At 42.7% G+C, this 17,720-nt stretch overlaps 1 protein-coding gene across 13 annotated transcripts in view; it reads right to left on the reverse strand.

The window, feature by feature from the left end:
• The window catches only part of PPFIA2 (PPFI scaffold protein A2), a 323,573-nt gene that overhangs the window by 67,701 nt on the left and 238,152 nt on the right, over window positions 1–17,720 (reverse strand). For all 13 annotated transcript variants that reach the window (XM_083182335.1, XM_083182325.1, XM_083182332.1 and 10 more), the window contains 4 exons: window positions 11,718–11,801; window positions 8,206–8,337; window positions 3,963–4,025; window positions 3,673–3,764 (listed from right to left, as the gene is read on the reverse strand). In XM_083182335.1, coding sequence (XP_083038461.1) covers window positions 3,673–3,764; window positions 3,963–4,025; window positions 8,206–8,337; window positions 11,718–11,801 — 371 coding nt within the window. The remainder of the gene's footprint in view (window positions 1–3,672; window positions 3,765–3,962; window positions 4,026–8,205; window positions 8,338–11,717; window positions 11,802–17,720) is intronic.

The following is a 17,720-nucleotide window of genomic DNA, read 5'->3' on the forward strand; positions in this document are numbered from 1 at the left end:
AGTGCAGCAGCAGTGAAACCATTCCCTCCCCTTTTCCACCCCTCCCCTGCTTGATGGCAGCTGCACGCTGAAGGCATCAAGGAGGGGGAGAGATGGGGAGTTACTGACTAGTGTGGAGAACAGCTGGTGGGAAGCCTGAACACCGCAGGGAGCTCAGAGGAGAGGCTGGGGGAGGAGCAGGAGTGCCCGGTCTGCAGGTCAGTGTATGTTGTTCTTCCCCAGCAGCTCCATATGGTGCACTATGTTTAGGTAGCTGTGTGTTGTGGTGTGCTGTGCGTGTATGTGTGTGTGTCTGTGTGTATAGCTTGATACTGACCCCAATGTGTGTCTATAGGTGACCCCTGTGTGTACAGGGTAGCACTGACCTGTGTGTGTCTGTGGGACCCTTGTGTGTGTGTGTAGGCTGACTCTATCCCCTGATAGGTGTCCCCTGTGTAGTGGGTGAGGGTGCATGGGGTACACTTGATATGGGGCCCTGTAATTTCAGGGATCGGTGTGCCCAGCAAGTAACCCCACTGCACCTCATTTTTGTCCCCCACCACGTCAGGGGGAGGCAAGTGTGCCTACCAGCTATTTTTCTGATCACTCATAGTGTTACTTTATTATAATTTGACCATTATCAGCTTTGTGCCTTATTTGTATATTCATGGTGTAGTGAGTTTCACAGATTCATTGTTCACTATACTATTTTAGGTGCACTGCTTTAGTTATATTGTACAGCCTGATGTTATTTTTCTATTGATTGTAGTTTTTTATTTATTTATGCCAGTACCAGCATGTGAGTGGTTAATAAAAGGTGTTATACCTGAAACACTGACCGTTTTGTCATATTAGACACAACAACACCCCATGGTTGACACTACATTTGGCACATGCACAGCTCATACACCAGTAGGTGTATTTAGCAATAATGTGTAATGGGCATTACAGTGTGTGTGTGTGTGTGGCATAAGGTGTAATAAACATTATGGTGTGTGGTATAATGTGTAATAAGTATTACTGTGTGTGACATAATGTACAATAAACATTACGGTGTGGGGCATAATGTGTAATGGGCATTATGGTGTGTGGCATTATGGGGCAATGCCCATATTGTAATGTAGCCAATCCCCTAGTTTCATGAAACCACGCCCTCTCATGACATGTGACTACACCTGCGGCATGCGCTACCAGTACCACTGAGAAAAAATTCTACTTGCACCACTGGCCCCTTTTGTGTGTGTGTGTAACTTGGCCTTAATCCTTACGTACATGACACCCCCACCCCCTTCATCCGCATGCCATGCAAACTCACACACCATCTAGAATCTCCCTGAAACTAGTTTCCAAAAGAAGGCAAGTATGGTGCGTGTGCAGTGAGAGTGACTGGCCTACTGTAGAACGTGTACTGTCTGACTGACATGCAGTGTCACCTAAGTTGCAGCATGACTGACAGGTTCTTGCCTTTTGGGGGCAGGAGTAGACAGGGCTGGTCAGCGTTTCTGCAAATGAGAACATGTTGCCCCCATTTTCCTTGAGTGATGGGGTCTGTGTCTTCAGATGAAAAAGTCCTGGCCCCAGCTGGTCACATTCTGAGCAATCTTCATAATGTAGATTCAATGCTGTGTTGCCCCCAGTTAGGACCCCATTTTTGGGACGTGAGGGATCCCAGGGACCCACTATTTTTTGGCACTTGTGTCAAATGTGTAATGGGCATTATGGTTTGTTAAATAGTATGTAATGGGCATCATGTGTGGCCTTATGGGTAATTGGCATTATAGCATGTGGCTTTATGTGTAATGGCTATTACAAAGTTCCCAAAAATGTGCAATTACGTATGTGGTATAATGTTAGGCCACGCCCCTTTATCGCCACGCATACTAAAACCCGGGGGGGGGGGGGCGTGCGAAACATGCCCTTGCTCCGGGCACCATGGCACCTAGCTACACCACTGGTGTTAGTGAGTCTCTGAAACTATCTCTCTTTCTCACACATTCACAAACACAGAAGGTAGCAGACTATTTTTCAAAGCTTTTGCTTTGAGCAGGCTTATTAGTTTATATATATATATATATATATATATATATATATATATATATATATATATATATATTTATTTATTTATATAAATAGAGAGAGAGAGATGGCTTGAAAATTAAGAAAGATCACTTCACTGATTTAGTTGATGCGATTTCTAAAGGCTAGGTGGAGGAATAGTGGATAGCATTAAGGAACAAATAAGATCAGGAATCTATGGATAAAATTAATGGCATGTAATTCTTGGCACTTTGTACAATATAACTTAAGAAAGGGTAATCAGCAGGATAATACAATAATATATTGCTATTTTTAATTCAGATACAGAACATTTGATTTAAAACTCACAAATATTACTTTATAGTAAAATGTATGAATGTAACATGAATACAAAATTAGAAAAGTAATTTTGTCATTACAGTTTTGACTTCTAACCTAATTAATGGCAAACAGAGGAAACAGTAGGTGCCATGTATGAGGGAATAAAATGAATAGTTTAGGTTATAATCCTTCCAAGTCACCAACACCCCTGGTGTTTCCTATGTCTTATCTGGGCAGGAACTTGTACATTTAATGCGCTCACTGGCTGATCCTCCCTACATTAGCTCTGAACTAGTGACTGATGTTTTTAAATGATAAAAATATATTGCCTGTTGCCAATATCTACACAATTTAACAGTAATTTGCAATTTTTAGATACTGTGTAGCGTCAATTTTATATTAAAGTCCTTTCAGGATATTAAAAATAAAGATCAAATCTCATATACTGTACAGAAATACAATGCAAATAAAGGGAAAACAAGGATAATCAAAATGTTGGGTTATAGACAACATTTTTTTTTTAACGCTACAAGAAACATTTCAAATAGAATTTAAAACAGAAAGACACTTTAAACCAGGCATGTCTAACGTTGGCCCTCCAGATATTGTGAAACTACACATCCCAGCATGCTTTGCCACAGTTTTGCTATTAGAGAATGCTAAAACTATTGCAAAGCATGCTGGGATGTGTAGTTTTACAACATCTGGAGGGCCAACGTTGGACATGCCTGCTTTAAACAGTCAAGTTAGGGTTACACTCAGGTTTTATGAACTGTGGGCCTGATTCAGAGATGAGGTTCACACAGCTGCTGTGTCTTTGCGCAATAAAATGCTAATGCAGCGGGAAACGTGTGTAGACAGACGCCTCCTGACAGCTTCTCTGACCTGTTGTTGAATCTGAAGACGCAGCATTGGATCATCTGCCTTAACACTGGTCATCTATTTAACCCTCAGGTTACTCAGGATGACCAATGATGTCACACAGCTCAACCAATGACGCTGCATAACGAGATGCAGCCACTTGCTTCTGCTGGTTAAGCAATCCGTGCCCAAACTCAAGCAGCATCTCAATGATGCTCTGGCATTGAGGACACTGCTAGCATCGAAGCTCTGAAATGGCATGCCTATATCCAAAAACACTGGAGATGTATACTTACACATTGAGGCTGCGTACTTCCCCAAGGCCCGGTGATGGATAGGACACAATGGAATTTAATTTAGGTGCAAGTAAGTGAAGCCAAAGATCGATATAAAGAATGAGGCATGGACCTCTTATTATAGATAATATTCCTTTGAAAGAACCAGATACCTGAAGCACATATGTCCACAACATACCTTGTTAATGTTGGTTCTATCAAGGATCCAGTGCGCAACTTCATCTGGTCCAGTTCAACTCCTAATTTTTCAATTTCTTCTGCTAACCGTTCCTTAAGAAATAACCACATGTAACTATGCACGTGTCTTCTGTCTGCACATAGGTCACATCATTTACACACATTAACAGTAAAATAATACTTTGAATATGCTTCCAACATACTAACAATGCTGGAAAATATTCACGCTATTCTGTCAGTTATCAGGAAAAAAATAAATTCTAACAATACAACATAGAGTAACTGTGTTACCTTATCATGTAAACATTCTTCTAATTGTTTTCTGAAACTTTCTGAGTCCTGTAGTAAAATATTCTGCAAAACAGAATAACACAACATTCAAAACCAAATCTGTCTAATGTCGTGAGTGGTACATGCCAACACATACTGTGCATACGCGCACACAAACTCACACACTTAAAGTTACACACACACACACACACACACACACACACACAAATGTCTGCTCTAAAGCAATTTCATACATTACAGGATTAGCACTGACAATGATTTAGCAGATGGTGTTGTTTTCTAATTGACTGTAAAGGAGCGGTGGGGGTTTTTCGAAGCAGACACATTTTACGTTATTTTGCCCAAAGGAATTAAATCACCAATACAGTAATATCCATTGAATAATTTTGCATTATAAATTGCCTTTTAAATCTCATGGTCAAAACCTCAGAAACTGTGGCTGCTTGGAAATCCCACAATTTTGTAACTATAGCCCACAGACCAATCACAAAGAGTTAGTAAAATATAAGGTGTTGCTAAACAGAACAATAATGCAGGAGATTAATGTCTAATGTTCCCCAACAGTACTTAGTCAATCTTTATTAAACACCCAATTCAAATGCAGAAATAAATTTCAATAACTGTTTAAGAAACACTCGGGGGGGGGGGGGTATTCAATTTGGCCCACTATTTGCGATGTAGGAAATAGCGGTGAATGCCTATTCAGTGCTGTCTTTCCCGACAGCATTGAAGAGGCAGATCGACAGAATGGGCCCGACTTTAAAAGCAGCCGTCCGTTTTGTCGATTTCGGACGTGAATTGTCACGACCGCGGCTGAATATCAACAATCCACTGCCCCTTTTCACCAATCGCTAAGTGGGACATTGAATCGCGCCTGGCGATCTGCGGTCGAACAAAACGAAAACAGGCCAGGGTCACGGCTGTCGGGCCAGATCGACAGTCGTGACCCGGGATTGAATACCCCCTCAGTGTGTTCAGCCTCTTCTTACTTACACCACCTCATTTTCTCCATCCTATTTGTAGTTCCAAATCATGGGTTTGTCCCATACGCACAAAGTAAGCACTAACCATTCTAATGGTGTGTACACACGGTCAACAGCTGCAGATTGAAACTCACAGCAAGCCAAAAGACATGCATGCAATTTTGACTAATATAGTACAAATATGTACTATATAGTCAATGCAGCCCTGCCTATCTGGCTTTTGTGCTGTACGGGAGTGCGCATCAGGATCGAAAAACTTGTGCGATCACCATGCGATCTGTGTGCGATCCTAATGAGATTTTGACTATATAGTCAAAATTGTAGGCTAAATTGTACCATGATTCAGGTTGGTTTGCAAAAGCAAACTCCTTCTTGAATGGACAAAACCGCATGGGTACTTGTTTCCTAGCACGGCCACCACGATTTCTATCGTGGTGGTCGTGTCGGAAAAAATCGTGTCGGTCGCGTCGGGTGCATACCAAAACGCACACAACGCGATGTACCCGATTTCTCCATAGGCTTCAATGTTAAAATAATTTAACATTGAAGCCTATGGAGAAATCGGGTACATCGTGTCCATAGGCTTCAATGTTAAATTATTTTAACATTGAAGCCTATGGAGAAATCGGGTCCATCGTGTCCATAGGCTTCAATGTTAAATTTTTTTTAGTAGTAAAAAATGGTAAAAGGGCCAATATGGGCCATTTCTCATTGGGTATGGCCCCGTCATGTGTGTAAAAAATAATGGCCCCCCATTTTGGCCGCCACCCCCACGATTGACGTGAACCCGAAGCGTGGCGAGCGCAGCGAGCCCGCGAGGGGCGGCGGTGCGCGTCCTCCGACCTTTTCATTCCCCTACTATCCACGTCGGCGTGGAGTTGAGAATAGATTAGTGTGGTGAGCGCAGCGAGCCACCGAGCCTGAAGCGTGGCGAGCGCAGCGAGCACCGCGTGGGGACGCTGATACCTTCACAGATCCCTGCGTCCCCTCGCGGGCTTCACAGGTATCAGCGTCCGCTCGCCACGCTTCGGGCTCGGTGGCTCGCTGCGCTTGCCACACTAATCTATTCTCAACTCCACACCGACGTGGATAGTAGGGGAATGAAAACGTCGGAGGACGCGCACCGCCGCCCCTCGCGGGCTCGCTGCGCTTGCCACGCTTCAGGTTTGCGTCAATCGTGGGGGTGGCGGCCATAATGGGGGGGCCATTATTTTTTACAGACATGACGGGGCCATACCCAATGAGAAATGGCCCTTATTCGGCCTTTTCCCATTTTTTCCTATGTTAAATGGACTCAGTTTCAATGTTAAAATAATTTAACATTGAAGCCTATGGACAAATCGGGTCCATCGCATAGGCTTCAATGTTAAATATTTTAACATTGAAGCCTATGGAGAAATCGGGGGCATCGCGTCGGGCGCGCATAGGCTTCAATGTTAAAATATTTTAACATTGAAGCCTATGGGGAAATCGTGGGCATCGCGTCGGTCGCGTCGTGTGCCTTCTTAAGGCACACGACCGACGCGATGTACCCGAGTACTGCTTTTTTCAAAGGAAATCGCGGGCATTGCGGGCATCGTGTGCCTTAAAGTTAAGGCACACGATGCCCGCGATTGTGGCCGTGCTAGGAAACAAGTACCACCACGTGCACTGCAGGTGGGGCTGATGTAATATGTGCAGAGAAAGTTAGATTAGGGTTATATTGTTTCTGTACAGAGTAAATGCTGGCTGCTTTAGATTTCTGTTTGAACACAGCCTACACAAACATAACTCTTTTTAAATCACAGTACCCTATTGGATCAGTATTTTGTTCTTGGCACCCCATGGTCAAAAGCTTCCTAGTGAGAAATTATTCAAATATCTAAATATCTAAAGTTTAGTAAGATGGGAGATCTATTTCACATGGTACGTTGCTATGGGCAACCAATCAGAATATACTTCTTATTTATTCTAGAAGATAATAGATACTGATTGGTTGCCCATAGCAACATCCCAAGTAAAATATAACTCCCATCTTAGTATATTTCAGTCCACACATTATATCATTGAACACCTCTGGTTTTGACTGTCACATGGGCCATGAGACCACCAACTTGTGACATCCCTGTGAATACTCTGCAGAACCCAGTGTGTGATCTAGATCACAGGTTCTCAAAGTCGGTCCTCATGACCCCACACAGTGCATGTTTTGCGGGCCTCCTCACAGAAACAAATGAAATAATGAGCTCCACCTGTGGATCTTTTAAAATGTGTCAATGAGTAATGAGTACAACTGTCAGGTGAGCTGGAAAAAGTGAACTGTGTGGGGTTCTGAGGAACGACTTTGAGAACCCCTGATCTACATGAATGAACCAATGGGGCAGCAATCTTAAAAGCACAATGTACCTGCACATGGATGTAAGGGTAGGTGCGGCAACACAAGCTAAACTAATTACATTTTTCTTGTGCTGTTCTACTGAATAAAGATACACATGTATCAATAAGTAGAATGCATTTAATTAGATAAACAGAAATACAAATTGCGGGATGTACTAAACAAAAAATGTGGTAAAAACCCAATTTTCTGGGTTTTTACGGAATTTTTATATGTAGTAAAGCCCCACCACCGGGGCTTCACAACAGGGGGTTATGTCAGTTCTAGCTGGAGTAACCCCATAGAAGCCTATGGGCTTCCTTTCGCATACCCCGCAGCCCTCTGAGGGGAGGGGGGGGCGTGGGAGGGGGAGCGGCCGGGGATCCACTATTTCATCGCCAGGCACCTTGCAAAGGGCAGCTCTTAACACAAGAGCTGTCCTTTGAGACAATAATCACATATGTTAGTGCACATGCGATTACTATCTATGCAGTAGCCAGCGCTGTGTTGCGGAGAGGGGCTGCCGATGTTACTGCATCCCTCCCAAAGTCCCTAAAATCTCATGTCAGTTACTTTCATTGCAGTACTTGAACTCTCATGCAGAGTTATTCCCTATAATGCATAGTATTTACCTACAGTGTTTAAGCAGCATGCCTATAACCTACTGTCTCACGATTTGCACACGATCATGAGCATTCTGGTGTGTACCCTACATAACTGTGATTACACACTTCAAACAATGTTTTGGCTCTTTAGGAAAGCTAACCGATATACACAGTCATAAAGAAAGCCTACATTTTCATTGGATACTCTAAGGAATACCATTACAGGGCACATGAATTCAGAAATGTCACGCCATGCGCTGTATCAAGTGACATCTAGAGCAAGGGTGTGCAGCAGTAGTTACCTTGTCTTCAAGGGCAGCCATTCTTTCTTTTAAGTGCAACTGGAGCCGTTCATTGGACTCCGTTAGGAGCCGGTCCACTGTGTCCGAGAGCCTCTTGTTGTGCTCTTCATTCATTTTCTCTCTTTGGCGAGCCTATGCAGTACAACAAACCTGGTCATTATTGATAAAAAGAGAAGATTTTAGAGCACTTAAAGACTTGCAGCGAAGGTTAGTGAGTTCCAAAGGTGGGGAGAAGCACAAGAGCAGCTAAGCTTACCACCATTTAGTTGACAAGAAAGGCTACATCCCTTAAAAGGCACTTTCCATTTTCTTTTCACTTACTACAACAAAAACCAAACCATATGACTACACGTACATACTGTAAACCATTAGATTCAATAATGTGCACTATAACTGCAGATCATACGTTAGATGTCATGGCCATAGGCACCGAAACTGTGGGTGCTCTGGGGCCTGAGCACCCATGGAAAGTGAGGAGCATCCATGGCACAGGCCACGGCAGCGGGGTCCCAACAGTGGGGATTGCGTTTAGCAGCGGGGGTCCCTGTGACGGATGGGAACTAGTAGCGGTATTAATACCGCTGCTAGTTCCCATCTTCCGCAGGGACCCTGCTGCTGATGGCATATCCGCTGCTGGGACCCCACTGCGGCGCTGCTGTTGCTAGGATCACCAGAAAAAATGGAAATCGGCGCCCCTGGTCATGGCTGTTAGACGTAGACACAAAGTGGCATATTCCATTATAAATATATAACAACCCATAAAAGTAACCATGCATTACAAATAACTTGTGGACATTGCAGCACAGATATCTTCAGGCAGAGTAATGGGACAGGTGTTAGCAATTATACTCCGAATTATCAGTATATAGTTCCTTACTTTTCAGAGATAAGTCTGTACAGTATATAAATATAAAATATAAATTTTCTGAAAGCCTATATGTTTGTGTGCAGATGTGTTCTACTACACGTGTGTTCATATGTATACGAGAAGACAAGAGGGTGAACAGTACCATACAGATGTTACAATATTTCAGAATGTGGAATGCTACACCATAGCATTCTAGAACATAATAGCGTGCGACACCTTAGCACTTGTATATTTCATGTAGTATAGTTATGCCAGAAATAACAATACCGTAACTGACCGACAGTTAAAACCGTAGCGTAGTGTTAGATTCATGGTGAGGACAATAATGACACGGACAGCAGAGACAGAGAAAAAGGGTTTGGAGTACATAATAGCTTGCAGTCTATGAGACCAAGAAGTATAAATGGAAGATTAACTGGGAAGAGAGAAGGATGGAGGACTGATGGCTTCAGTTAAAAGTAGAAGGAGGGTTGGGGGCTGTAATGAACAGGTGCAATTTCAGGGCCTGATACAAGGCAAGATGGTAGAAAGGAGGAAATCAGGATGGGAGAAGTTTTGAATGTGGGAGTCAGAGGAGGTACTCAACACAGAAACAAGTTGACAGTAAAAGGAAAAATAAGAAATGCTGATTGAGATGAGGTTTGAGATTTAGGAAGGAAGGGGAGAACAAGTTATTTTAATATTAGGGTGAAAAGCTTTAACTGGAGGGGAATCAAAAGGAGAAGCAATAGTGAGAAGAGTGGAAAGGTGGTCAAGAAAAGAACAGAGCTCAAGGAGTTGCAGTAGTCTATGTGAAGAAGGGTTAAATTCTAGAGATATTAGGGAAGATACAGTGACATGAAGTAGTGATACAGTAGAATGAATGTGGGTGGCAGAAGCAGAGTGAGTTGTCTAAGATGTAGTGCAATGTACTGAAGGACATAAGATAATATGGTGTTGGAAGCAGTAGGGAAGATGTGAGAGGGAAAATGGATACTGGAAGCAGCTGACAGGTCAAGAGGATGAGAATGCAAAAGTGACCCTTATATTTAACGATGAGAAGGTCATTAGTGACCTCTGTAAAAGCAGTTTGGGCTAAGTGAAGGGAGAGAAAGCAAGATTGTTGGAAGATGAGTTATTCCAGGAGTCTGGAGGCAAAGGGAAGCAAAAACATGGGTAGTTAGAGAGGGAATCTGGATCAAAAGTATATACCTGTACTTATTTTCTAATTAAGCATAATGACGTTAAAGATGATGTCACATAATTCAGCATAATAGTTCTTTCCACATATGTAACATGACAATACAAGAAAGACCATAGATGGGGAAAATAGAGCAACTCCTGTTCATGAACTAAACCAGTCATGGCTAACCTTGACACTCCAGCTGTTGTTGAACTACACATCTCAGCATGCCCTGCTACAGTTTTAGCATGGCCAAATAGTAAAATTGTAGTAGGGCATGCTGGGATGTGTAGTTCAACAGCAGCTGCAGCGTCAAGGTTAACCATCACGGATCTAAATAATATGAACAATTAATCTTTATGTAACTGTCTATTATATAGCCAAGTATAACAGCTGCCAGAGAGACCCAAAGAAATATGCAGTCATTTATTCCTCAATGGGTTCTCCATACGGTGTGACAAGAAACACCCAAACTGAAAGCTGGTTCACAGGAAATAACAGTACAATGATTTACTGCAACCTCTGATAATTATTCATGAGCATTAACGGCCTGACTCTGAGTTGTATGCAGTGCTGAAGCCGCACGCAGTGTGAGCCGATGTCTATAATCTGGGCGTATGTTCTGATTGTCATCGCTCATAGATCCAGTATAGAATCTGATGCACAGTCCATGAATTTTAGTGGGTGTACCTAGGTGGTAATAGAGTTGGCTAAGCTGGCATGTGCGTGTCATTGAAACCATCTGCCTACAAATGTACAGCCACTCTCACATGAGGCCATACTAAGGTGGAGGAACTGCACCTGCCATTGGGCTAATGCAAGTTTCCATGGTGCAACTGGAGGCACTTCTAAAGAGAGACAAAAATGTAGTTTCACAAGATGCTGCAAGTTATTGTCTCCATTTGTGAAAAATCGGCCACAACTTTAGCATCTGACATGATGAAAACATGATAAATGAGAATTTCGACACACCAAAAAAAACCTGAAAATAAAATAAAGCTGTATATGAAAGTTTTGCTAAATCAAATAGGCCTGATAAATTTTCGGTGTCATACAAAATTTATTTTCGATACATGATAAATGGAACTATGTGTTCTCGTAATCGTGGTCACAGGCTAAAATTAGGATTTTATTTTGCCTGCCTGCACAGAATGCCGGCTTTTGGGGCTAATAGGATTGCCCCTGGGGGATCAATTAGCTGTGGCAAATGACCACGGCTGATTGAATTCCCCTAAAGTGTATAAAAAAGCTCTGCAAAATCCTATACCTAAGCTTTTTTTCCAATACAACACAAACTTACTAGCTAATCAACAAAAGTACTGGCAGCGAAAAAAAAAAAAAAGGAGAAATATAACAACTATGATATAAAAAAAGATGTAGCTGTGCTTCATCCCTATAGTAAGAAAATGGGTAACCTACGGCACAGCCAAATAATAAGGCAAATAATATTTAAGCCAGTGTTATAGTCCTTTATATACGCACCCTCTGAAGTTCTTGATTCTTTTCTTCAAGCTGTGTCTCCAAATGCCTCATTCGTTCCTCGATATTACCATGCCTTTCTTCTGCCTGTGAAAAAAAAACAAAAAGAACGTATCTGAAATGTGAGTGCTTGGAAAGACGTTCTTATGCTCTGCAAGTAAGGTGCAAGTAAGGTGCAAGTAATACAAAGCAAGCTACTACAGTACTAACTGCATATTTATTATTCTAGGAACAGAAACAGTACTGAACCAGGCAGCTGTACAGCGCTGCTTAAAATGTGTCAGCTACAGAGCCTACATAACCCAAGCACTAGCAGTACATTTGGGTCTGTTTATAAGCAACAAAGTCAGCCAAAATAGAACATGCAGACTGTGCATGGTTTGAACACAAACCTGCCATCATAAATTATAAGCCCTTGAAGCACTAAACTGCGCGACGGTTGATTATCAATATTTAAAGCATAAAAGAAGAAAAAAATAAGCATTAAATCAAACAAAATGACAGTAGATGGAATCTATTTAGCAATAGAAAGTCAAGTCCAGTAGGACTACCTTCCTAGGTATGGAGATCATTTCCTGTAGCTTAGCTTCCATAACATATTGATAATCATCAGATGAGGAAGAAGAGGTTGGATCAGACTAACGAGTCAAGGAAAAGGAAAGGAACAAAGTTGATAATATCAGGACAAAAGACTACAAAACACTAAAGAAGGCAGCCCAGAATGTTTTAAATAATACGTGACCCAAAGTAGAAGACTAGAAAAAAATAGAAATAGAAAATATACTATATTTTGGTTGGAATGGTGCAGTTATGATGCATAATTAAAGTGTTCCAATTGCCTACACAGAGTTGAGACCAATACTGAAACCACTGCAGCTATCGATAGACATACTGTATAAATAGTGACAGCATGTCACAGCAAAGATTCTAGTGTACTAATAATCTGTATCATCATGAATTTTGATTCAGCCCATACAATGGCTGCCCAACGATGTGTAGGATACATTGTATGAGAGTGCAGAAAGCAGTCAGCCACACATGGACATTTGTTTGTTCTGATGCCATTCTCTTGTACAGTGGGGGAAATTTACTAAGATGAGAATTAGACTTTACATGTGATGTTGCTATGGGCAACCAATCAGAAGCCTAACTTCTTATTTATTTTATTTATTTAGCACCCTCTAATAGATAGTAGACAGGATCGGACTTGTTGCCCATAGCAAATTCACATGTGAAGTCTAATTCCCATCTTAGTAAATTTCCCCCTGTGTGTTTAAAAAAAAAAAAAAAAAAAAAGAGGGCAAAGTACTTTTTGGGCATTGTTAGTAATAGTTCATTAAACTTAACTTTAACAAGTATGCTGTAAAAAAATATGCCAAATAAACACTTATTTTAAAAACCATCAGCATATCATCTTACTTAGTAGATAAACAAAATGAAAGGCTGTATGTAGGTGGCATTAAATTCCATCAATAAGGGTGAAAATAGAAAATTCATAAAGGTAAAGTATAACAAACAATGGGGGTCATTCATTGGCTTGCTAAGCAGCGGTATTTCGCTGCTTTGTAAGCCTTCTAAAGCCGCCTTCTAACGCAGTCTGCTGGGAATGCGAGTGCCCGCACCCCAGAGAATATCTCTGCCACTTTGCCAATGGATGTTTTACATAAACATGCATTCACAGGGCAGCGTGCGGGGGCCAAAATTATTCGAAGGTCGGTGACCATCAAATGATTTCTACCCTGCTGACTTAGGCTTGCACCTTCCAGGTCAGAGAACTGGGCCGGCGGCTGATGTCCTGTGACATCAGCCGCCACCCACTCACGGCAGGCAGGTGCCAACCTGCATTCGCATGGTGACGCCCAGCGTTTTCCTGGGCGCACCCAGCATTTTCGTGGGTACACCCAAGAAACGCAGGTCCCTGCCCACGTCCATCCATCCAACCACCCCCCCTGTGCGAGTGCCACGCCGACTATGCAAGTCAGTGAAGGCTCCCGAATAGAAGCTCTGCACATGCGCATATGAGAATATGCGTATGCGCAGAGCTTAAACATCGGTCATCCGTACAAACACGCCGGTTATCGATTCAAATAAAATGATGGACAATATACAGTAAGCAAGTAGAAATGTTGCCATCCTTTACATATCATTATTTTTTAAAGAAAGGCACAGTTTTTTCAATGAAGATAACATTAAATGAATCAGAAATACACTCTATACATTGTTAATGCGGTAAAGGACTATACTAGCTGCAAACGTCTGTTTTTTTAAGAAATATCTACATACTGTAGGTGTATAGAGGACCATTTCCAGAAACCATCACTCCAGTGTTCTAGTTACATTGTGTTTGCTAATTTCGTTAGAACACTAATGGGTGATTAGAAAGCACTTGTGCAATTATGTTATTGCAGCTGAAAACAGGTTTGCTCATTAGCGAACCTATAAAACTGGCCTTCCTTTGAGCTAGTTGAGTATCTGGAGCATCATATTTGAGTGTTCGATTATAAAGAAGCCCCCAAAACTGAGAAATTTCATGTGAAACTCGACAGTCTATTCTTGTTCTTCGAAATGAAGGCTATTCCATGTGAGAAATTGCCAAGAAACTAAACATTTCCTACAACGGCGTGTACTACTCCCTTCAGAGAACAACACAAACAGGCACAAACCAGAGTAGAAATAGAGGCGGGAGGCCCCGGTGCACAACTGAGCAAGAAAACAAGTACATTAGAGTCTGTAGCCCAAGAGACTTCGTTTTTGTTCATGCTGTGTTTGAAAAATGTCAGACAGGAGCTGATTGGCTGGCTGTTTATCACTCTCCATTTTATCACTTTTTAAGCTCAGTGCACCTGACCCACTGTGCAGCATAATGTGAAATTTGACTCATTCCGTGTTGCATAATGAGATTTTTGGCTCATTCCGTGTTGCATAATGAGAATTTTGGCTCAATCCGGGTGGCATAATGTGAATTTTGGCCCAATCCAGGTGGCATAATGTGAATTTTGGCTCAATCCGAATGGCATAATGAGATTTTTGGCTCAATCTGGTTGGCATAATGTGAATTTTGGCTCAATCTGGTTGGCATAATGTGAATTTTGGCTCAATCCGGGTGGCATAATGTGAATTTTGGCCCAATCCGGGTGGCATAGTGTGATTTTTTGCTCATTCCGTGTGGCATAATGTGTAAGGGACATAATAACTATATAGTATAAGGGATCTTATTGTGGTGCATAATGTTTAAAAGGAGTAATATGGTGTGGTACACTACACTTAAGGACACACTCCTTTTGAGTGGGCACACCCCTTTTCATGCATGCATAATTAAAAGTCTTCATTTTTCCATACCCCCACTTTAAAAGCTCCAATTCGACCACTGCATTGCAATTTATGCGAACATCTCCCACCATACAATTGTAAGGTAATCTTTTCCTGCAAGGCCATGCCCCTTTTTCTCCGCATGCCTCCAGCATACAGAATATATTTCTTTAGAAATGTCAGATATTCAGAACTTGGACCACTGTCAAAGATATTTAATTCTAGTTATTGTATATCTACATTTATATTTCAACATAATATCATCTTTCTCTAGTTAACAATAATCAAGTCCAGATGTTCTGAAAAAAACAACAGCTTGTGTTGCATAATCTTCAGTTCTTTCTAAAATATCTATACAAAAGCCCCAAAATCACAAGTCAGGTTTAAGTTTGCCAGAAGAAATACGCACTTACAAAATTATTCAGTGCCAAGATTGCCCACGAAGTTAGAATGACCATATGCTGTATAGTCTAGATGAGTATACAATATGACGTAACAGAGAGGTAGTAGTGGGAGGGTCTATAGAAAAAGACTGTAGAAGACAGCTTGTCTGGCTGAAAGCAGCATAAACTCACCAGGCTATGGCAGGAATCCTTAGCTTGCACACTGAAGTCGGGCTGGGGGGCTTGGCTTGCTTGATTGGCAGGTGGCTGATTTGCATGTAGATCATTGATAGGCTGGATTGAAGTTAGAGGCGTGGATTGATGGATAGATGATCCTGCTTCCAGAAAATTCTGCCTCTTTCTTCTGGAATCGTTGGATTGTTAAGTACTAAGACTTTCAAAGAAATGTTAAAGCATTTAGCTTTTATCTATTCTCTTCTTGTTTTCTACTTCTCCATTCTTATTTCTCAGTCTTTTTCTCTATTCCTTCTATCCTCTTCTTATCTCCTCATTTTCATTTTATTTTGGGTTGTGATGTATGTCTGCTGTTAGGCCCAAACGGTCAGGAGGGGCTCCCGCTAGATATGGGGTGCATGCTGAGGTGATTACTTCAGAGGTTAGCCAGCCACTGACTAACTTCCTCAGCACACACTGAGGGACAGAGACTCTGCTACTCCCTGAGTGTGCTGTGAGCTGTGCACTGTCTCCCTGTGCCTGCAATCCCACACTACTCATGAGCCCAGCCACTGACTAACTTCCTGTCTGCCGGCACACAGCACACACTGAGGGACAGAGACTCTGCAAGTCCCTGAGTGTGCTGTGAGCCGTGCACTGTCTCCCTGTGCCTGCAATTCCATATGAGTAGTGATTTGAGAGCCGAGTCACTGTCTCAACACACTTTACTGAGCTGAGCCGTGCGGCTCAACTCATTCCAATGAATCGTCTTGCCCATGACTACCCGGCAAACAAATCATTTGGGGGGTGCAGTGCCAATGAGCACTGGGGGCAATTCTGCGGCGGCTAATGTTAGAAGAGGCCGCCGCAGGTAAACGGCTATTATAATAAGTGGTGCTGCAGGCGATGATCAGCCTGCGGCACCATCTTGTGTCAGGAAGGGTGCTTCAGGCTATAGTCAGCCAGTGACACCAGGCTGGTAAAAGATGTGCTGCTGGCAATAGTTAGCCTGCAGCGCCACTGGTGACGCAGCAGATAGAATTACTGGGCCTTAATAGTTAATACAATGAGGTGGAATGGCCAATCAAATGGTACTCCACTGGGGATTCGCAGTCCAGTGACAATAGCATAACAGGCGATATTTCACCCAGTGGTGGGCAACAGACCCAGGTTCATGTGTCGCGCAGTGGTCAGGTGATGGGTGCAGCACCAATATTGCGCAGCACGGAACAGCAAGATATCACACATAAAGCCAATTAGGCCTTTAATGCGTTGCATGGGTCCTGTCATTGGTAACGCAGAAAGCAGGTGCAGAGATTGGAGAAGGTTGGCTAGGGATGAGGCCCATTCGAATGTTTTGGCTACGGCTCGGGCCGGAGTTCGGACGGGCAGATCCTACGCTGAGGCGGTACGGGGGAATAGCCAAAATTAAAATTTTGTCACTTTGGATTCGTCGGCTTTTATTATTATTAGTATTATAATTTTATTTATAAGGCGCCACAAGGTTTCGCAGCGCCGTACAAAGGAACAATCACTTCACATGAACAATCGCAGGTCTTGCGGGGATAATGCAAAAAGCAGGCCCAGGGACAGTAGGAGATTGCTAGGGTCGGGGCCCAGTCTAATGTTGTGGTCACACCCCGGGCCAGGGTTCGGGCTGGTTTATCATACGCAGACGCAGTAAGGGGTAACGGTAATTTAGTTACCATTGATTTGTCAGCATTGACGTGGGTATGCGCTGCAGTGGTGTCAGCTGTGGCCCCCCTGGTAATCACTGCTCCAGGTGGGTTCAGTATCGCCAACCACGGTGGCTACATTATCCAAATTATAGTCATTGCGCTGGCATTAAATGGGACAGATCCAGGTCATCCTGTGCATTCAGTAGAAGCGGCATCACATAGTATTCCAATTTGCCTGTGCATGTTACTAACCCTTTACCGTCAGGTCAGGGATCGTCGCAGAGCAATACGGAAAGAGCACCTTTAAGCCGTCAAGGAGGTGAAGGAGCCATTGGGGGCAACACTGGTTCGAGTTCGGGTGAGTCTTCTAACGATCCCGATTGGGCCGGTGATAGTGCTGATAGGTCAAATAATGACGGATCAGGGGGTTCGACATCGTCAGCTTCAGGGAAACGGGCTAA

This window comes from Crinia signifera, chromosome 4, assembly GCF_055691185.1.
Source record: "Crinia signifera chromosome 4, ASM5569118v1, whole genome shotgun sequence".
Lineage (NCBI taxonomy): Eukaryota > Metazoa > Chordata > Amphibia > Anura > Myobatrachidae > Crinia > Crinia signifera.